Source organism: Plecotus auritus (assembly GCF_963455305.1).
Source record: "Plecotus auritus genome assembly, chromosome: 5".
Taxonomy (NCBI): Eukaryota; Metazoa; Chordata; class Mammalia; order Chiroptera; family Vespertilionidae; genus Plecotus; species Plecotus auritus.
In genome coordinates, this window is record NC_137776.1 from 68,336,318 (window position 1) to 68,360,031 (window position 23,714).

The 23,714-nt window shown below is 39.5% G+C and overlaps 1 protein-coding gene across 3 annotated transcripts in view; it reads right to left on the bottom strand.

Moving 5' to 3' along the window:
• The window catches only part of EPC2 (enhancer of polycomb homolog 2), a 134,054-nt gene that overhangs the window by 78,209 nt on the left and 32,131 nt on the right, over positions 1 to 23,714 (bottom strand). For all 3 annotated transcript variants that reach the window (XM_080670743.1, XM_080670742.1, XM_080670741.1), the window contains exon 2: positions 10,532 to 10,691. In XM_080670743.1, coding sequence (XP_080526869.1) covers positions 10,532 to 10,691 — 160 coding nt within the window. The remainder of the gene's footprint in view (positions 1 to 10,531; positions 10,692 to 23,714) is intronic.

Consider the following 23,714-nt stretch of genomic DNA (forward strand, 5'->3'; position numbering starts at 1 on the left):
TTTGGAAAATTGTATTTCCCTAGGAATTTGTGCATTTCATCCAGGTTGTTCAGCTTGTTGGCATACAGTTGTTCACAGTATTTGCTTACAATGCTTTGTATTTCTGTGGTGTCCCTTGTTACTTGACCTCTTTCATTTCTGATTTTATTTGGGTCCCCTCTCTTTGTTTCTCAATGAGTCTGGCTAAGGATTCATCAATGTTGTTTATCTTTTCAAATAATCAGCTATTGGTTTCACTGATCTCATATATATTTTTTAGCCTGTCATTTATTTCTGCCCTGATCGTTATTTTTCCTTCCTTCTACTTACTCTTGGCTTTTCTTGTTCTCTTTCTAAATCTTTAAGTTGTAGAGTTAGTTTGTTAGCAATTTTTCTTGTTTCTTGTGGAAGGCCTGTAATGCTATGAACTTCCCTCTCAGGACTGCTTTTGCTGTGTCCCAAGATTTTGGATTGTTGTGCACTCATTTTCATTTGTTTCCAGGAAGTTTTTTCTTTCTTGATCTCATTGGTAAGCCATTCACTGTTTAATAATATGCTATTTAGCCTCCATGTGCTTGAATGTTTTTATTTTAGTTGATCTCTAGTTTTATGCAACTGTGATCCAATGATTTTAATCCTCTTGAATGTGTAGCGACTTAATTTATGTTCTTGCATGTGCTCTATCTTTGAGAATGCTCCATGTACACTTGAGAAAGAATGTATATTCTACAGCTCTGGGGTGAAATATTCTGTAAATGTCAATTAAATCCATTTGATCTAGTGTGTCATTCAGGGTCATTGTTTCCTTGTTGATTTTTTTGTCTGGAACTATCCCGTGATGTCATTGGAGTGTTAAAGTTCCCTACTATGACTGAACTGCTGTCACTCTCTCCCTTTAAGTCCCCCAGAAGTTTTTTTTTTTATATAATTGGGTGCTACTATATTGGGTACATATATGTTTACCAGAGTTTATTCTCTTGGTTGTATCAATATAGATATTGATACATATACATACATATATCTCAATCACATTTTCTTATCCATTCTGCTACCCTGTCTTTCGATTTGAATATTTAAGCCATTATTTAAGGGTATTATTGATAGATACTTATTTATTACCATTTTTACTCTTTATGCCTGTGTTCTGCCCTCTCTCTCTCTTTCATGTTACGAAAGTCCTTGTAGCATTTCTTGCTGGTTTGGTGGTGGTAAACTCTTAGTTGTTTTTTTCTGCAAAACTCCCAATTTCTTTAATTATGAATGATAGCCTTGCTGGATAGTCTTGGATTCAGTCCCTTGCTTTTCATTATTTTGCATACTTCGTATCATTCTCTTCTTGCCTGAAGTATTTCTATTAAGAAATCAGTCTAATGGGAGCTCCTTTGTAGGAAACTTTCTGTCTCTCTCTTGCAGCTTTTAAGATTCTTTGTGTCTTTAACATCTGCCATTTTAATTATGATGCGTCTTGGTATGGGTTTTTTTGGGTTCATCTTTATCGGACTCTGTATTTCCTGGACTTGTGTGACTTTTTTCTTCACCAGATTAGGGAAGTTTTCTGTCATTATTTCTTCAAAGAGGTTCTCTATTCCTTGCTCAGATTCTTCTCCTTCTGGTACCCCTATTATATGAATGTTGTTACATTTCATGGTGTCCCAAAGCTCCCTTAAACTCCTGCTTTTAATATTGTTTTCCAATTGCAGCTCTGAATGGGTATTTTTTTCTACCTTCTCTTCTAATTCGCTGATTCATTCCTTAGCTTCTTCTAATCTATTGTTGAATCCTTCCAGGGTATTCTTTACTTCTGCTATTGTTAGTCTTCATTTTGATTCTTAATCATTGCTTCATCTCATTTCATGTTGGTGTAGTTCTCATTAGTTCCCTATAATTCTCATTAGTTGCTTGTAGATCTCCCTAAGTTGTTTGAGCACCATTATAACCATTCCTTTAATTCTTTATCTAACAAATTGCTTGCCTCTATTTCGTTTAGTTACCTTTCTGGCAAGTCCTCCTTTTCTCTCATTAGAGGTTGTTTCTTTGTCTCCACATTTTAGCAGTCCATTAGTCCGGGGCACTGTTTGAGGTGGACAGGGTCACGGGGTCTGGCCTGTGCATTCAGAGTTAACTGATTGCGCTGGGTTGCTGTGGCAGGTCCGTGATTCTGGGGCTGTCAGGTCACATCTACCGATAGATATCAGGCAGTAGGAGCGCTGGGTCAGGCACAGTTGGCCGTGGTGGCAGGGCCAGGTGCACCACGTCAAAGCAGTGGGGTCAGTCATCCAGGAACATGAGGTCGGGTATTCTGGGTTGGGGTAGCAGCTCCCTGATCCAGGCAGGCCATGTGTGAAGGTGGCAGGGTAGGCCTAGTGCTGCTCAGCTGGTGATAATGATGGGCCAGGCCAGATGCTGCTCCACTGGTTGGGCCGGGTGATGCTTCGCTGGTGGAGGGGTTGGGTTGGGTTGGGCGCTGCTCCACCAGCAGAGGGGGTGAGCTGGGCACTGCTGTGCTGGTAGAGGTGGGGTTGGTTGGATGCCCTGCTCTTCAATATGGAAAACAATTATTTTAATCACTAAAATATAATCATCTTGGATTATTTAATAAACATTATAAACGTTTTTGTATTCCTACATCTTTTACATCACTTCTGTTATCCATTTCAGCCTCCTCTGAACAACCATGACAGGTACTGTCAAACATAGAAAATAAAGCAAATCTGACCAAGGTCCTATGCAGTCCAGTTCATTCCACCCAAAGCAAACTTTATTGCTTGCCAAACACAGCATTTTGTTGGAGGTTTTAGAAATCAGTACCTGCCACACAGCCCTTTCTTAACTTGGGCCTCCCTCTATCAGGATTGCAGGATTATCTTCAAAGAAGGGTTGAATTTGGAAAGCCAGGATATCCAGTGTCACCAGAAGCAATTCTCAAGCTCTGCTCCCAAAGCCCAAAGGTCTTGGATGATTCCTTGTATCACGCATTTGTGAGTGTGTGAGTGTGTGTGTGTGTGTGTGTGTGTGTGTGTGTGTATTCACCTATGCACATGTGCACATGTACTGGAATGAGAATTTTTTTAAAGGCTTACCTAATATTGTCACCCTAGTGGCTTTCTCCCCCTAATATCTTTGATTGATAGAACTGAAAAGTGTTTTTCTTTGTTTTTACAAATATTAGATCAGAGGCCTTTCTAAATGCTAATAAAATTCACTCCTTTTTACCAGAGCTCCACACTAACTTAAGTAAAATTATAAAATGTGTTTTTATTACTCTAATGGCTCTCTTTTCTTCAATCTTTTCCCTCTTCCTGGCACCTTCCCTCATCCCCATGCACAGTAGTCTTCGCTATTTAAGCAACTCTGCCAGGCCAAACCAGAAAAATGTCATAGCAGGTGTTTGCATCTGTCTTTCACATCCAGATCTCCCTTTTCTATCAGCAGACAACCTATCATCTATCCTGCAATTTATCCATCAAAAAAAGAAACATTTTATTCTCCCCGCTGATTCTATTATCAACCACACATGAATGGTAATGGATTTTTTTAATGCACACCAATATTTGCATCTTATAACAATGAGGCATGACTGAGTAGAATATATAAGTAAACCAGGCACCTTGTAGAGCCAGATGGCCTGGGTTTTAATTCTGACTCTCTCTCTTGCTGGTTGCACTACCTTGAGCTCTTTACATAATCTTCCTTTACAAAGGAGGCAAAGCCCTGGCCAGTTTGCTCAGTGGATAGGGTGTGGGCCCATGGACGGAATGATCCAGGTTTGATTCCCAGTCAAGGGCATGTACCTGGGTTACAGGCCCAATCCTGATCCTGGTCTTGCACGTGCAGGAGGCAGCCAATCGATGTGTCTCACATCGATGTTTCTCCCCCCACTACTTCCACTCTCTCTAAAAATCAATGGGAAAAATATTCCCTGGTAAGCATTAACAACATCAACAAAATATATATATTACCTGCCTCATAAGATTCCTTTGTGCTTTAACCCTTTGTAGCCATAAGCATCTATAGATGCAAGTGGCGGACCTTTCCCACATGCCACACACGTCTATCGCCGCAAACCTCACATATCAACTCTGGTCGCCCAATTTTAAAATCAGACTTGTTAGTTACATCTCTGGGTTTCTAAAGAAAATTATGGTAACTTAAATTCGTAAATATTCTGGCACATATGGAAGAAATTCCAATATTGATATATAGGGCTGCCACTCAGACACACAAGAGATAAACACTGCGACACTTGAGATTTGTGTTTTCATGAATTTCATACCTAAAATGGTAAACATGGTGTGCATTCTTCATTATTTTATTTTATAGATTTCGTCTTTGGCGCATCAACAAAATTTAGTGTTTTCGAGGCTTTTTGTGTTGAAGGTTTATTTTTATTTCGTGCTTGCTTTTGTTATTTCCATAGAATTCAAAATTATCATCATTTTATTACTGAATTTATCATTATATTACACTAGGAGCCCAGTGTGCGATGCAAAATCACACGGCGCTGCCCACCCTTGAGTTGCCAGTCCAGTCCTGCCTCGCTCCCCAGGCCCCACAGTAGCCGCGGTCGCTGCCAGTCCAGCCCTGCCTCCCTCTCTCTGGCCCTTGAAGCAGCCGTGGCTGCTGCTGATCAGGCCCTCCCCCAGTGCAGGCGCTTGGAGGCCCCTGCCGCCGCACCCTCGACGCTGCACGCGCAACCTCCTCCTGTCCGGTCGACCCATTGTGGCATCCTGGTTAATTAGCATATTTCTCTATTACATATATAGATTGTGCAAATGAAATTCAATCCCCATAAATGGCATCAGATGAAGAAATAATAGAGCCAAGCACCTCCCAAGAAGAGGACATCCTTTATTCAACTCCAGAGTCAGATGATTTTTTAAATTGTATTCAAAATATCGTGGCGTGTGGGGATGGTTTCCGTTTTGGACGTGTGGCAATTAACTGGTTAACATATGTAAAACACTATGGGATGTGGGCAAAATCAGTAAACGTTACATATTTTATAATGCTTTTAACCCATAACTGTAGAAAAAAATTTTTTAGTCTATTAAAATTTTCAGGAAATAGCATATGAGAAAATATTTTTATAGATAGGCAGTTCATGAAATTATATTACTAGGTCAGATGGGAAGAAAATTTAGTCTTTTATGATAGACAGGGAGACAGATAAAATGCTAAAAGGTGTCAACTCTCAGGGCAGTGTATTGTCACTGAAGAATCTTCCTGGAGATGCTAGTTGCTAAGTGAATGTGTTGAAGGCCTAATTCTGGCAACTCCTATTAGCACAACCAGGTGTGCTGCTGGGTTATATCACAGTATTTTCTTTGTGTGGCCCTACAGGAGAGTTCTGAATGCTTCAGTACCAGGAAACATGCACTGAAATATGCACCTTATGACCAACATTACTTTTTGCTTTGTCTATTAATTACATCATGCCTAAAATATGTAACACTATGCATCAAATTTACCTCTTACTATACTATCTTTATTTTCTCCCGGATTCCTTTTAACCCTGGTCTTTAATATATTATACTGTGTTTTATTCAATCACCTCAAACAACTTTTTTTCATAGTGGACATAAATAAATGCATATAGGCCCAAGGGGCACTCTCCTTGTACCCAAACTTCTCTTTGGTCTCTCTATCCCAGACTGCCAAATGATTATATTTTATTTTTGCCCAAAACACCTTGCATTATCTTAATATTTAATAATTTCTGAGTTCTGGAGTTCTTCCTCCTTCCTGGATTAGTAGGTACCCAAATAATGGTCAACCATTTCAGCCCTAGGATCCACATTCATAGCTTTATCCAAAGTTAGGAGGGTCAGCTCAATCTTGAGAAGAGAGGAAACTAATTAAAGGTACCTATCAGAATTAAAGGTACCTTCAGTGCCAGGCCTTGCTAAATGTCCCTGTTATAATCCCTCTAATTACCCCAAATTGGAATCCAGCCTCACCTGGAATGTGATTCTCCACAAATTTGATACAATCAGCTTTTGTACTTGTGACTGTTTTTCTAGCATTTATTTAAAAGTGTGATGTCATCTAATAGGATTTGTGCTCAATTTGACTTAATACATATCCTAGTGACATTTTTACAAGAAAATGATGTTCCTACAATGCATCCTTTTCACCAAGAAGTTTTTCTATATGAACAAAACAATGCTCTTCATTTGAGATCTTTTCCAACTCTTTCTAATCAAAACATGTTTGTCCTGCCAGTACTAAGGGTCAATTACCATCATTTTTGTTTCATGAGAATAGAAAAGGACATTCCAAGATAATGAGATTGAAGCTGGGTGTTAGGCCAACATCTGACTCCCTTTTGCTAAAAATTGAGTGCACTAGACAGGTTCACTTTACATTAAATAAGTGGGATTTTTCTTCTTTTCCCAGTGTATACTTGTCAGCTTTATCAGACTGAGAAGGAGCCAGCTTCAAGTGTACTGAGGTATATAGTAGAGTATATACACAGGCACTTTGCCAGGGTTTAAGAACTTGGCCACAGATACAAAACAGCAGAATTCAATTTACTTTGGGAGAGTTCCTCTCCCTGTCTAACAGATAACAAGAGGGCACTACCCTACATATTCTTTCCCTGAATTCTCCACACAACAGGTTTCTCAATTTCACTGTACACACCAATAATTTTATTCTTATATCTGATTCTGCATACAATTTTGAGTTCTACAAGATGGATGTCAAAAAAATGCCCTGATGTGCATGCTTTTATCCACACCATCCATCCATTCACTCACTCATTTATTTATTCAGCAAATAATTACATACCTAACCACATGCTAGGTACTATACTAGGCAGTGAAATGAAAGAAAAAAATTCCCCTGCTCTCAATGAGTATTATGCCTGTTGAGCAACAGAGGACAACAATCACAACTGAAAGCAGTCAATGCCACACTGAGAGCGGAAACATGGCACAGGAGAGCTTGAGGTAAATAGTGCCAAAGACTTAATGGGGTCAGAAAAAGGCTCTTAAAGGTAATCCTAAAGACGAGATTTGGAGAACAAGTTATGTTTTAACAAGTGGAGGAGAGAAGTAAAGGGCGATGTGAAGCCATGGAGGCATTAGAAAATAAGACATAAGTCAAGAGAGTTGCAAGGAGCTCGTTATTGTAGCTGAAAATATAAAGACAGGAATTGGGGGTGTGGGGTGTTGGGACTATAGGGACTATACGGTGAGTGAGTTGAAGCTTCTGTTCCTCAGGAGCTTAGAGTCAAGAGAAGGAAACTCTCTCCAAAAGGTCATTTCAATAAGGTTGGTGTCACAGTGAAAAAACACACAGGGAACTGTGGCTGGACAGGCACAACAAATGTTAAAATGTTATCCTATTCACAACAGAGAGTCTTTGAAAAATTCTAAATGGGTAATGATTACAACAGTGGTTGCATGGACAACGGACCGGAAGGCATGAAGCTAGAGCAGAAGGACCATAAAGAGGTTTCTGCCAAAGCCCAGGTAAGCAATACGATAGACCTGCACTAGGCCACCTTACTGTGGCAATTTTGCAATGTCTTTTTCTAGCCACGCTAATGGGGATTCTTTCAAATCTATCATTTAAAGAAGAAAAAGAAAAAAATCCAGAGCAATATTATCTGAAGTTTCTTGCATTTAAGGACTTAAAAGGAGTTATATAAAAAATACTTTTTAAGCTTTCCTGTAAAAAATAACATCTAAATAACCAAAGATTACGTTTTACTACAGATAACCTTAAAGCCAATAATAATCACAAAGATAAGCAAATTGTGGAAAATCAATTTGATAAAAAAGTAGTATACATTGAAAATGAAAATAAGAGACTATGTAATATAAAAACTTGAGAAACTTAAAAAAAGTAAGTAGAAAAACAGAATAAAAAATTGTATAGTATGAAATTGCATAGTATGTAGAATATATATGCTGACAGACTAAAAGGTTAAAATAATTTTCTGTTATTTTTATTCAAATTATTTTTTTTACAATAATAGAATAAAATGAAATGAAATGAAAAACTAACACCAATACAAAATTAATGTTTACTGAATCCAATGGCCCTGACCTGGATAGTTACACCCAATTTCTTGCTTCTTGGTTTCCTAGAATAGATTTTATAAATAGTCCTATTGTCTGGCTATACTGTTATTAAAATAAAATAAAAAATGGATACTTTGGCTTGACAAATTTTTAAAATTCCTCTTGTGAACAGCTATCTCCTTCCTGATCCAAAGATAAGGCAAATTCAATAAGCTAATGGAACTCAACATGAAAGAACACAGAGGAAACATATCACAAATAATGTTTGAATATGTGTTTTTCTTGAATGCTTCAGAGAAAAAAAAGTCTCTGGAAAATGGTTATGACACCTAACAGACTTATAAAAGTCATTTAAAAACAATTGAATCAGTCAACAAACATGCCATTTATTAAGCATCTATAAGCCATGCACTTTATTCTAAAGATACAAAAACAAAAGAAAACAAAACAAAATCTTCTGTCCTCAAGGAACTCACAGTCTAAAAGGAGAGAAAGAATGGCTGCAAATAACTGCAATGACATATGGTGACTCCTCTAATAGAAGTATGTACAAAATACTGAGATAAGCAAAGAAGATAGGTAGAATTAGAAAAGTGGGTAAACTTTATAAGTGAGTTAGGTCTTAAATGAGCTATAAGAAGGGAAAGAAGACTTGAATAGTACATGCAAGGAATTGTGAAATGTAAAGCAAGGCAAATGTGTATAATTTTTAGTTAGTCCCTATGGTGCAGAGAATAAGGGAAAGAACCACAGAAAATGAGGTTAACAGAGCTGTCAGGGAATAAATCACTTAGTAGCCTGTTTTCAAAATGGAGAATCTGGCTATTACTAAATTCTGCCAAAAAACATCAACTACAAATGCACCATGACTTTATGTACAGTAAGAAAGAAAAAACCAAAACTTTATGCTAGAGTCTATTAGAAGACTTCATAGTATACTCCTACATAAAGCTGCATGCACGACACCAAAGGGCAACAACCTCAGTGTAAGGTAAGAAAATAAAGTGGTCATGCAGAAAGGAAAAGCAAAGAACTTTGCATTTCTCTACTTGCGCTTAGGTGGAAAGGAGGAGAAAATCTCCCCCTGAGAACTCCAAGCCGGTCTGTAGTCTGAACTAAAGTTACCAGTGTGGTACAAAAACAAACAAAACAAACAAGCCAAGAATTTAAAATTCTCTCAGATTGGCAAGTGTCTTCAGATGCCTGGCAGAAACAAATGTAAATTCTCTTTAGTTAAACCAAACTTCAATCAGGTCAATAACAATTTAAAAATGCAATCTCATTTCAAAGATGACAAGTGAAAAAATATTCATCTTAGAATCTACGTAAAAAAACAGATCTTATAGTCCCTGTGACTATAAATCTGAAGATGTTTCAGAATTACTTGAGGAACTTCTAAAACATTCTTTATAACAGTTGCATATCAGAGATTCTTAGACAGGTAGGCCTAAACAGAATGCTGGAATCTCTATTCTAACAAACTACCCAAGGGTGGGTGGGTGTGCCTGCACTATTAGACAAGACAGTAGCATGTCTGTGAGGAGCTGGTTGAAAACTCCTACTATCCTATATAATAAAAGCGTAGTATGCACATTGTTCCCTCGACTAGAGTTCTGGGAGTCTGACCAGGGGGCAAGTTGACTGGGGGAAGGGAGGGAGGCCCCAGTGCTGGCAAGCGGCTGGGGGAAGGGAGGGAGGCCCTGGCCAGCAACAGTGGCAGGCAGCCGGGGGAAGGGAAGGAGGTCTCAGCTGGTGGCGGCAGGCGGCCAGGGAAGTGTCTGGCCGCAGCTGCTAGGAACCCTACCAGTACACGAATTTCACGCACTGGGCCTCTAGTAGACAATAAAGAACAGTAGGATTTAGACCAGGGATGGGCAAACTTTTTGACTCGAGGGCCACAATGGGTTCTTAAACTGGACCGGAGGGCCAGAACAAAAGCATGGATGGTGTGTTTGTGTGAACTAATATAAATTCAAAGTAAAGGAGTGGAGGGGAGAGTAAGAGAACCCTCCGCTCTTTCGGCTCTGCGGGCCGGATAGAACAGCCGAACGGGCCAGATCCGGCCCGCGGGCCGTAGTTTGCCCACGGCTGATTTAGACTGACACTTCGGGAAGACACTCTGGTGCTGATGGACTTTGTGAATAGATAAATTAGAAAAGGGTAAGGACTGGAGATGGGGGGTAGTAATATAATAATTAGGAGGTTACTAAAAGAGGCAAGAGATGGTGATCATTTAACTAATAACAATGGAAAGAAACATGAGTATCAAGGAGGCAGAATTAGAATTTCATAAAAACTAGTGCTATACAAAATCCTACACTACATTAATATCAAATGCTCCAAATGCAACTAACACTCAAAATGATCTCCAAGTTCAGATATAAGCACAGAGAGATTTTATTATTTAATGTTTTACATTTCTACTAATCAGTATATACAAATTGAAAAATTTAAATCTCTTTGGGCAAGAGAGAGAAAGGATTTTAAATTACAAACAGAAAATAATGAGTTAAAAAACTTACGCTGAATATGAATGAACTGTTTTGGTTGTTTAAACTCTCCTTTGTACAAGCGATTGTAATAGTTGACGTTGCTCTCTGCCTCAGGAACTGGAATGACCATGCTCTCTTTTTTCTCTCTAAACACTTGCTGTGCTGAAATAGCTCGCTGTAAGTGATGTTCCTGGAAAATGTAAAGTAGGCAACATAAGTTGTTTTAATAACGTTAATTTAACGCATAATTATATTTGAATCTTACTTGGTTTAATAATAGCAAGGTGCTTTAAGAATCAATTATAAATAGTCCCTTTGCCACAAAATTAGAGAAAACATTGCCATTGCCCTCCTTTAATACTTGTGGTTCATACTTAGATGTCACCTTAGATGATTACAATTTTAATAAGTAGAATTTTTAAAGATTAAATATATACATATTCACAAAGTAGAATTTAACATCTTAATTACAAGAAAACTGATCCCTTGTTTGCTAAAGTGATTGAGGTGTTTGTCACCAATACCAAGTTACAAACAAATATGCAAATGACAAGAACATAATTTTTATCACAGATTTTAAGTGTCTTCTGCATTTATATTGCAGAAACTTCAACAATAAAAATTCTGGGTAATTCAAAGAAAGGTAAAATGATGTTCAACAGACAAAAATTAAAAAAAACTTCTTATAAAATACACAGATTATAAAATACTTTCAATCACCTCCCACTTAATGCATACTTTCTCCCTTGACCCACAGTGGACCATTCCCAAACCAGCTGTACCTTGAGGAAGGAAAATTAGGTTATCTTACCCCCCAAGAATTCCCCTTCATATTCAGATTAAAGGTTTTGAAAAATCCCTTACCACGAAACAAACTGGAAAGAGAGCATCAAGAAAAGCCTAGAGGAAGTAGATGGAAGGAAATAATAAAGATCAGAGCAGAAATAAATGACATAGAGATGAAAAAAATAGTACAAAACATAAATGAATCCAAGAGGTGGTAGTCCGAAAAGATAAACAAGATTGATGAACCCTTAGACAGACTCATTGAGAAACAAAGAGAGGGGACCCAAATAAAATTAGAAATGAAAGAGGTGAAGTAACAACAGACACCACAGAAATACAAAGGATTGTAAGCAAATACTATGAACAATTTATACGCCAACAAGCTGGACAACCTGGAAAAAATGAACAAATTCCTAGAAACATGCAAATCTTCTAAAACTGAGTCAGGAAGAATCAGAAAACCCGAATAGGCCAATAACAACTGATGAAAATGAAGCAGTAATTAAAAAGCTCCCAGCAAACAAAAGTCCTGGATCTGATGGACTGACAGGAGAATTTTACCAAACAGGAGATTCCAATAATAGATAGATAAGTCAGACATAATATCAATAAAAAAAAAGGACTTAGACAACACTACAGACCAACTGAACTTAACAGAACACTCCATTCAACAACAGCAGAATACTCATTCTTCTCATGCACTCACAAAACATTTCCCAGGAAAGATCACACGCTAGGACACAAAACAAGTTTTATCAAATTTAAGAAGACTGAAATCATACCAAGTATCTTTTACAATCACAATAGAATGAAACTAGAAATCAACAGCAACAGGAAAACTGAAAAATTCACAAATGCAGGGGTAGGAAAGAGCAGGTTTATAGTTGCTCATATGGAAAATAATATAATAATTAATAAATAATACAACAGTAATCTCTGTTTTGTGTACCCTCAACTGTAAACCTAATTTTTCCCACCCCTGAACATGAAAATTGAACAATACAACCAAAGGAAAATAAGAAATTACAAGAGAATTTAGAAAATACTGACACAAATGAAAACAAAAATTCAAAATTAAACTTAAGGGATGTAGCAATGTAGCAAAAGCAATATTAAGAGAGAAGTTTATAGCACTAAAATCCTATCTACATTTAAAAGATTTCAAATCAACAGCCTAACATTACACTTCATGAAACTAGAAAAAGAACAAGATGTAAATTAGCAAAAGAATATTAGAGGAGAGAAAAATAAAATAGAAATAAAAACATAGGGGGGGGAAAAAAATCAATGAAACTGAAAGTTGTTTTCAAAAGATCAACAAAATTGACAAACCCTTAGCTACTGAACTAAATGGGAGTAAACTCAAATACGAGAAATCAGAAATGAGACATTAAAAATGATGTCACATAAATAAAGAGAATCATGAGACTACTAAGAACAATTATACACCAATGAATTGTGTAATCTAGAAGAAACAGATGAATTTCTAAAAACATGCAACCTATCAAGACTAAATCATGAAAATAAAAAGTGTGAACAAACCTGTAACTAGAAAAGCTCATGGCCAGATGGCTTCACTGGAGAAAAAATTAACAACAATCCTTAAACACTAAAAAAAAAAATTAAAGAAGCCCAGCCATTGTTGCTCAGTGGATTGAGCATCATCCCATACACCAAGAGGTCGCAGATTTGATGAACAGTCAGGGCACATGCCCGAGTTGCCGCTGATCCGTGGTAGTGGGCATGCAGAAGGCAGCCAATCAATGTTTTGCTCTCACATTGATGATTCTCTCCCTTCCTCTCTTAAAATAAATGAAAATGTATTTTTAAAAAATTAAAGAAAAGGGAAAATTTCCAAAGTCATTTTATGAAGCCAATATTACCAATACCAAAATCAGACAAAAATACTGCAAGGAGGAGGGTGAAGGAAGGAGGAAATGAGTTGACACATTAAGCGTCCAGCCTGTTTTGTCTTCCAGATGGAAAGTATACTGTCAGTCACTGGTGACTGATATGGCGTTTAACGTGTTAAGGTAGTCAAAAGGTATAAACTCACAGTTACAAGGTAAATAAAATTCTGAAATGTAAAGTAGAGTTACTGGTGACTATATATCATGACCAAGTGTGATTTATTCCTGGAATGCAAGATACAAAAACTTATCAATATAATACACCATAATAAAAGAATGAAGGACAAATACCATCATGATCATTTCAATTAATGCATTAACAAAATTCAACATTCTTTCATGGAAAGAAAAAACACTCAACAAACTAGGAACAGAAAAAGAAAATTACCTCAACTAGTAAAAAATTAGAACTAATAAATTTAACAATGTTAAAAGATACGTCAACACACAAAAATCAGTTGTTTTTTTACACTAACAATGAGAAATCTGTAAAGAAATTAAGAAAACAATCCCATTTACAAGAGCATTGAAAAGAGAAAAATACTTAGAAAATAAACTTAATCCTGGAGATGAAAGAACTGTATATGAAAAACCACAAAACACTACTGAAAGAAATTAAGTAAGACATAGTAAAAAGGAAAGACACCTTGTTTTCATGTATTGGAAGACCATTTTAAAAAAAGAAATACCATATGATCAAGCAATCCCACTTCTGGGTACATATACAAAGAAATAAAACTGGGATTTTGAAGAGATATTTGCACACCTACGTTCACTAGAGCCAAGTGGTAAAAACAATCCAAGAGTTTATTGACCAATGAATGGATAAGCAAATGTGGTACATACCTGTAATGGAATATTACACAGCCTTAAATAGGAAGAAATCCTGACACATGCTACAACTTGGATAAACCTTATGAACATTATGCCAAATGAAATAACCCAGCCACAAAAAGACCAATACTGGGGGAGAAACCAAGATGGCGGCACAGGTAAACACCTAAACTACTGCCTCGCACAACAATTTCAAAACTACAACTAAAAGACAAAACGGACATCATCCAGAACCACAGGGAAGCTGGCTGAGTGGAAATTCTACAACTAGAAGGAAAGAGAAACGCACACAGAGACTCAGAGGAGCTGCAAAAGGCGGAGGTACGGGGATGCGCGCGTGGAGAGGACTGGTGGCTGAGTGCGTGGCTGGCTTTCTCAGGGGAGGGAGATGGAAGCTCCCCACTGCGCTGAACTCCAATTCCGGGTGAGACCCTGGAGACTCAGACTCATACAGGGGGAATCTGGACTGTCAGGAAAAGAGAAAAGCATACTGAGACTCAGGGGAGCTGCGAAGGCAGAGGTACGGAGGATCGCGCGGAGAGGACTGACTGCTGAGTGCGCGGCTGGCTTTCTCAAGTGGGAGGGAGACAGAAGCTCCCGACTGCACTGAACTCCAGTTCCGGGCGAGACTATGGGAACCCAGACTCATTCTGGGAGAAACTGGACTGTCTGGAAGTGGGTGAAACTCGAGGGCGGCTTTCTCTCAGAGGTGCTTGCAGCGATTACCACGGGACACTGAGACCTAGGGGCCTCATAGGGCAAGGCTGATGGGAAGCCAAGGCTGTCTGCTCCGCCCTGAGACTCGGCCCCATCCAAGCTGAGCACAGAGGCTTTTGCAATTTTGCAAGTCTTGTCTCATAAGGGTGTCTCCAGCACAGAAGTTCTCCCGGCATAGACACAGCTGATCCTCACAGCCAATTGGCCTGGAGGTCAATTCCTCCCAGTGATACCAACAACAATCAAGACTTAACTACAACAAGGCTGTGCGCACAGCCCACAAAGACGTGCACCAAGAGTGTCCACCTCAGGTAACTGGGGAGGCTGAGCCACTGGGCCCTATAGACACCTAGCACACAAAGCCACTCTATCAACTCAGGGAAGCAGCGAAAATGCGGAACAGATCACAAATGAAAGAAATGGAGGAAAGCAAACGACTGGCTATAGAGCTCAAAACAACGGTTATAAGGTTTTTCAAGAATTTCCTAGAAAAGGCCGATAAATTTAGCGAGACCCTCAAGGATATGAAAAAGGACCAACTAGAAATTAAGCATACACTAACTGAAATAAAAAATATTATACAGAGACCTAACAGCAGGCTAGAGGACCGCAAGAATCAAGTCAAAGATTTGAAATACAAAGAAGCAAAAAACACCCAACCAGAAAAGCAAAAAGAATCCAAAAATTTGAAGATAGTGTAAGGAGCCTCTGGGACAACCTCAAGCGTACCAACATCCGAATTATGGGGGTGCCAGAAGAAGAGAGAGAGCAAGATACTGAAAACCTATTTGAAGAAATAATGACTGAAAACTTCCCCCACCTGGTGAAAGAAATAGACTTACAAGTCTAGGAAGCACACAGAACCCCAAACAAAAGGAATCCAAAGAGGACCACACCAAGACACATCATAATTAAAATGCCAAAAGCAAAAGACAAAGAGAGAATATTAAAATCAGCAAGACAAAAACAGTTAATTACCTACAAGGGAGCACCCATACGATTGTCAGCTGATTTCTCAACAGAAACTATGCAGGCCAGACAGGAGTGGCAAGAAATATTCAAAGTGATGAATAGCAAGAACCTACAACCAAGATCACTCTACCCAGCAAAGCTATCATTTAGAATTGAAGGTCAGATAAAGAGCTTCATAGATAAGAAAAAGCTAAAGGAGTTCATCAACACCAAACCAGTATTATATGAAATGCTGAAAGGTATTCTTTAAAAAGAGGAAGAAGAAGAAAAAGGTAAAGATAAAAATTATGAACAACAAATACATACCTATCAACAAGTGAATCTAAAAATCAAGTGAATAAAAAATCTGATGAACAGAATAAACTGGTGAATATAATAGAATCAGGGGCATAGAAAGGGAGTGGACTGACAATTCTCGGGGGGAAAGGGGTGTGGGGGGTGTGGGAAGAGACTCGACAAAAATCGTACACCTATGGATGAGGACAGTAGAGGGGAGGTAAGGGCAGAGGGTGGGGTGGGAACCGGGTGGAGGGGAACTATGGGGGGAAAAAAGAGAAACAATTGTAATAATCTGAACAATAAAAATTTATTCAATTTAAAAAAATTCAAAAAAAAAAAAAAAGACCAATACTGCATCACTTCATTTGTAAGAGGTATAAGTAGTCAAATTTATAGAAACAGAAATTGGTTGCCAGGGGCTGGAGGGAGGAGGAAAAAGGGAAGATGTTGTTTACTGAACAGAGTTTCAGTTTTCAGTTTTTTTAAATGAAAACAGTTCTAGATATCTGTTGCAATAACAGATAAAAATTTAGTGGTTTGCTTTTTTACATTTATAGAACACCTCAACTCAGACTAGCCATATTTCAAGTGCTCAAAAGCCACAAATGACTAGTGGCAACATATTGGATAGTGTGGTCCATCCTCACATGGCTTCCATCAACCAAGACTGGAAAATTTCAGCAAAATTCTGTACACACAAACACACATTATTTCAAAGATGGGGAAAAGGCTGGAAGACTAATACTCAAAATCTGCACACCAAAGTGGAAATAATGCAGCTAAAAATGGGAGAATGAAAAAAAACCTTTTCAAATACCAAATATAATCCTATGTAATAAAAGCCTAATATGCTAAGTGTCCGGTCAGCCATCAACCAAAGTGTAAGTAATATGCTAATGATATGCTAAGGCTGCTCAACCGCTCGCTATGATGTGCACTGACCACCAGGGGGCTGACAGTCAACCGGTCGACCAGTCACTATGACATGCACTGACCACCAGGGAGCAGATGCTCTGACCAGTAGGTTAGCTTGCTGCTGGGGTCTGGCCAATCGGGATGGAGTGAGATGGGCCAGACATGTCCTGGAGTCCTCCCACGGTCCCTCCCTGGCTGGCCAACCTCCTGCGTCCCTCCTTGTCCCACATCATGCACCGGTGGGGTCCCTCAGCCTGGTCTGTACCCTTTTGCAATCTGGGCTAAGGGGCCCCACCCCCCCAAGTGAATGAATTTTGTGCACCAGGCCTCTAGTCTTTTTAGAAAAGAGCAAACACTAAAAACAGCCAATATAACAAAAATTTTAAAATTTAAATATGAAAGAATTGAGATCAAACATATTTAGGCACAGCAATAGATGTAAATGGTCTTCATTCAACTATGGAAACAAGATTTTCAACTTGTCTCATAACCCAAGACTCAACTATATGCTTATACAGCGCGCGTGCGTGCACGTGCGCGCGCACACACACCCCCCCCCACACACACACACAGTAGGTTCAAGTCATTCAGAAAGAATAAAAGGCACAGATGAAGTTTACTATGTAATGGAAGACAGTAAGAAAGACAAGCAGACCTTAATAGCAGACAAGTAGAATTCAAGCCAAAGAACAATAACATGACCTATAAACCACAATTCACAACAAAGATTTTGAATCTCTATGTATCATTTGTAAATATCTATATATTGTGAGTATATACAGGGTGTCCCAAAAAATGTATACACATTTTAATAGCTGATAGCTCAATTTTGAAAATGAAATGATTTTAATAAACACTGCCTTTATAATTATTCAAAGTGTGTGTATACATATTTGGGGGCACCCCATATTTGAATATCTATGTAATTTATGAATATCTATACATCAAATAACATAGCAACCATTTTACAAAGCAAAGTTACAGGATATGCAAGTAGTAATAGATAAGAAACAATAATAATCAGTAACTTTAACCCAACACTCAGCATAAGGCAAATCAAGGGGACAAAAAAACAATCATGGACCTACCTGCACAACTTAATAAGGTAGACTATACAGTTTATATAGAACTTTATACCCAAAGCCCCTTCTTCTCAAATGCCAATAGAATTTTCATAAAACTCATCAGATAGTAGTTAAGAATTACAAAGATAAGGTATTACAGATGGAGTAGAAGGTACAAGAACAAAGTGGAAATTCTCTGAGCATATACCCTTTGTATTTTTTTGAATTTTAGAACCATGTTAATGTTTCATGTAATCCTATATAATAAGAGGCTAATATGCAAGTCGACTGAACGGCTGAACGACTGGTTGCTATGATGTACACTGACCATGAGGGGACTGTCACTCAGCCAGAAGTCCGGCTCACGGCTGGCAAGTGCAGTGGCAGTGGCGGGAGCCTCTCCGACCTTGACAGCGCTAAGGATGTCCAACTCATGGCTTAGGCCCAGAGGGGAGCAAGCCTAAGCTATCAGTCAGACATCCCCCGAGGGCTCCCAGGACTATGAAAGGGCGCAGGCTGGGCTGAGGGATCCCCCACCCCGAGTGCACGAATTTAGTGTACTGGGCCTCTAGTATAAAAATAATTAAAGTCAATGAGGATGTGGGGAGAACCCAAAATAGAATGCAAAGAGAAACAAACAGAACCCTCACTTATTAGAAATGAATACTCATATACCTACCAGAAAGGGGATGGGAAAGAAAAAAGTTTAAGTTCCTTTAGAAAATAATGATGTGAAATTCATCTGTAAAACTTAGATAAGGTATACTTTAAAGGTTTATTGTGATGATTATGTAAGTTAATAACGTGTTCAGAATAGTCCATGGCATAAGGAATAAAAGCTTCTTGTTTTTATTAAAACACCAGAGGCCCGGTGCATGAAATTCGTGCACGAAGGGGCGGGGTCCCTCAGCCCAGCCTGCACCTCTCCAATCCGGGATCCCTCTCGCAATCCAGAACCACTGGCTCCTAACCGCTTGCCTGCCTGCCTGCCTGCCTGCCTGATACCCCTAATTGCTCCCCTGCCAGCCTGATGGCTCTCTCCCCTGCCAGCCTGACCCCCCTAACTGCTCTCCTCTCCTGGTCTAATCCCCCTAACTGCCCTCCCCGCCTGGCCTGATCCCTCTAACTGCCTAACTGTTCCCCCTTGCCGGGCTGATCCCCCTAATGGCCCTCCCCTGCCGGCCTGATTGCCCTAACTGCCTAACGGCTCTCCCCTGCTGGCTCGACCCCCCTATCTGCTCTCTGCTGCCAGCCTGATCCCCCTAACTGCCTATTGCTCTCCCCTCCTGGCCTCATCCCCCTAACTGCCTATCTACTCTCCTTTCCTCTCCGCGCCCTTCAGACCCCCGGCGCAGTCGTGCTGAGAGCTCTCTGCCGTGGCCCCGCCCCATTCTGACTGGTCATTACATGACAGCATCCTGGCCAATCTGCATGTTCCTTTATTATTAGTTTAGATATCACAAAGGTACAATATTCAAATAGTGGGATTTTAAGAACAAAAGCAAAAAAATTTAGAAATCTTGACAATTAAAAACGTTTTCAACACCCATTCAAAACAAGAATTTCTCTGAAAGAAATGTGTTCAAGCTAATAAAGAGCAAGCACCTATGAAAAACCAATATCTAACATCATACTTAATGGTCAAAGAGTGAATGCTTTCCTTCTAAGATCAATAACAAACTAATAAAGAAGTCTGTTCTCACCATTTCTAGTCCACATTTTACCAGAAGTTCTAGCCAATGCAGTGAGGGAAGGAAAAAATAAAAACATACAGATTGGAAACAAAAAGGTAAAAAACTATTTGCACATGATATGATCACGTAGGGAGAAAACCATAAGGAATCTTAGCAGAGCTGATAAAATTAAAAGGCAAATATAACAAGATTGCAAGTCAATAATAAAAATTCCATTTTATTTCTATACATAAGCAACTGAAAAATGAGAAAAAAAAGCAATTATCATTTACAACAGCATCAGAACTAAATATTTAGGGTTTAACAAAGTTTGTGCCAAACTTACACAGCAACATAAATTGAGAAATATAACATGTTCATGGACTGGAAGGTTCAATAACATTAAAAAAAAAAAAAAAAGTTCTCAGGTAAATTTCACCCTAAATTGATCTAAACATAGACTCATCATAATCCTAATAAAACTCCAATAAGCTTAAAAAAAAACCAACACCCACAGAAATAGACAAGCTGATTCTAAAAGTCATATGGGAAGGCAAAAAAACAAAACAAAACAAAACAGAATAATCAAAATAATCTTGAAAAAAATTTTTTAGAAGAACACACACAATTTGATTACAAGCTAAACCATAAAGCTAAGTTAACAACAGTGTGTTATTGGCATAAAGATAAACATATAAAGCAATGGAGATAAAAGGAGTCTAGAAAGAGACCAACATACACACAGGTAATGCATTTTAGACAAAGGTGCCAATTAAATGGGGGTAAGGACGGTATTTTCATCAAATGGTCTGGACATGAGCTGGTAAAAAAAATGAGCCCAATATTTCTACCTCATACTGCACTCAAAAATTAACTCAAAATAGGTCACAGACTTAAACATGAAGCCTAAATTATAAAATATCTACAAGAAAAAAAATAGGAAAAAAATCTTAGTGACCCTGGATTTGGCAAAGACATCTCAGGACATAAAAAGCACAAATTATAAATGGGAGAATTAATAAGCTGAACTTCCTCAAAATAAAAAAAAAAAATGTGCTTTTCATGTTACATTTCTTAAAGAAACAAAAAAGGTAAGCCAGACTGGCGAAAAATATTCACAATATATGTGAGAAAACTTGTATGCAGAATATACGGTGAGGAAAAGTAGGTTTATAGATGTGAGCACACAAAAGAGCTTATTCTTGCATGATTACTGTATTATTTTCCATACAATAACTATAAAAAGAACTCTTATAACTCAATAAAAAAACAAACTTTTAAAGCGGACACTTCATGAAAATACAGGAATGACCAATAAACACATTAAAAAATGCTCAAAATCTTTATATCAGGGAAATCTATATACATAAAAGGTTAATATGCTAAGTGTCCAACCATCCAACCAGTCACTATGATGCACACTGACCACCAGGGGGCAGACACTCAATGCAGGAGCTGCCGTGACGTGCACTGGCACCTTGAACCTGGCGCCCACAAAGCAGCACTTGGCTTCCTCCAAGTGGGACACAGGCCCTGCCACCACACTGGAGTGAGAGCCCACCAAATTGCAGCCAACGCTGCCGAGACCCCATAGCGTAAAATGTGGCCCACAGCCCAGCCCGGAAATGGTCACTGTGGGCACTGGGTAATGATGTCACGTAGCAACACTTGGCTTCCTTTCCCTAATGATGACTAGCCTCCTTGCAGTTTCTTCAGCCCAGGAACACGACTTGCTTTATAGCCAGGTGCAAGCATTTCACACTTTAACCAAATATCTGTGAAGTGTTTTCATGTGCCTCATTTCATTTGATCCTCACAGAAGTCCTGGAGCAGGTAGATAGGAGGCTTGGTAGAATCCTATTTTCTCTTCATTAGCCAGAAAACGGAGATTTAGAAAGCTTAGAAACTTAAGGTGACTGAAAAGAAATGGTGGAACTTGAAAATGACTGCAGGTTTTCTCACTGTGCAGAATATAGTTAAACACTGCTGCAGTTAAATATTTACACTTTGTTCTCCCTGCATGATCAACAATAATAATCTGCTTCATGTTGATACTTACTGCTGTGCTGCTGACAATTACCTGAAAGAGAAGTTGGGGTGCTTCACTGGGCTGGGAAAAGTTTAACAACATCAGAAAACAGGTCTATTCTATATATATAAAAGGCTAAGTTGACTCGTGCATGCACGATACATACAAAGCTCTCGCTGGTGCCAATCGCACGCATGTGTTTCGATCTGTCATTGTCGACTGTGAATTTGGTTGACACTTCTATTGTAGAGAAAGGGCGAGCAGTGATATTAAAATATTCCTTCTAATTAATTTCCTTTCAATGTGCATGAATCCATGCACCGGGCCACTAGTGTAAAATAAAACCACAAAATGTTTTGACTAGACACCCACAAAATGACTAGAATTAAGAAACTGATCACAACAACTGATGGAGTGTTAAATGATATCACCACTTTGGAAAACTGTCCGGCAGTTTCTTATCCTATCTAATAAGAGTAATATGTAAATTGACTGCACCTCTGTGATACCCACAAGCCATGCCCACCAGCCAATCAGGAGCGAGTATGCAAATTAACCCAACCAAGATGGCTGCAGCCACGGAGCAAGCAGGAGGCTTGGGTTTCCCTGGCAATGGAGGAAGCCAAGCTTTCTCCACACCCTGGCAGGCCCAGGCCTCCACTCAAGGCTACAAAGTTTCAATTATAGAAGATAAATAAATCCCAACAGAAATGGCTGCCACCACGGAGCAAGCAGAAGGCTTGGCTCCGCTCCAGGCTACAAAGTTTCAATTATAGAAGATACATAAATCCCAGATACCAGGGACTCCGCTTGGGTTGCTGGAGGGCATGGTTAGCCTGCAAACCACCACAGGCCCCTCGCCCAGGCTGCCCACGGCCCAAGGGAACCCCCACCCTGATCTGGGACACCCTTCAGGACAAACCAGCTGGCCCCCACCCATACACCAGGCCTCTATACTATCTAATAAAAGAGAAATGTGCAAACTGACCGTCACTCCAACACACAAGATTGCTGCCCCCATGTGGACACAAGATGGCTGCCACAAGATGGCCAGCGGGGGAGGGCAGTTGGGAGGGACTAGGCCTGCAAGGGAGGGAGGTGTGGGCAAGCAAACCAGCAGGGGAGGGCAATTGGGAGGGACCAGGCCTGCAAGGGAGGGTAGTTGGGGGCGATCAAGTCTGCAGGGGAGGGCAGTTAGGGGTGACCAGGCCAGCAGAGGAGGGAAATTGGGGGCGACCAGGCTTGCAGGGAAGGGTGGTTGAAGGGGACCTGGGCTTGCCGGGGAGAGCAGTTGGAGGGGACCAGGCCTGCAGGGGAGGGCAATTAGGGGTGACCAGGCCTGCAGGGGAGGGCAGTTAGGGGCAATCATGCTGGCAGGGGAGCAGTTAGGCATCAATCCGGCTGGCAGGGGAGTGATTAGGGGGTGCTCAGGCTGGCAGGCAGAAGCAGTTAGGGGCAATCAGGAAGGCAGGCAGGTGAGCAGTTGGGAGCCAGCAGTCCTAGATTGTGAGAGGGTTTGGGCCTAAACGGGCAGTTGGACATCCCTCGAGGGGTCCCAGATTGGAGAGGGTGCAGGCTGGGCTGAGGACACACCCTGCACCAGGCCTCTAGTAAATATACATTTATCATTTGACCCAGAAATCCTACTGCTAACAAAGTATGTACCGAGATGTGAAATGCATGTCCACAAACAACTTGCACATAAATGTTAATTGCCATTTTACTCACAATGGCAAAAAACTGGGAACAATACAAATGTACATCAACAGATGAATAGATAAGAAAAGTGAGTATACTTGTTCAATAGAATATTTGTTTAAAAGAAAAAAAAAGGAATGGAACAAACTAATCACACTCAGGATCTCAGAAGTATACTGAACAACAACCACACACAAGCAGCTACATACTGTGTGATTCCCTTTATATGAAATTTGAGAACAGATAAAACTAACCAATAGTGATTGAAATCAGATCAGTAGTTGCCTGAATGGGGGTGGAGGATAAAACTGCAAAAAGGTTAAAGGGAACTTTTGT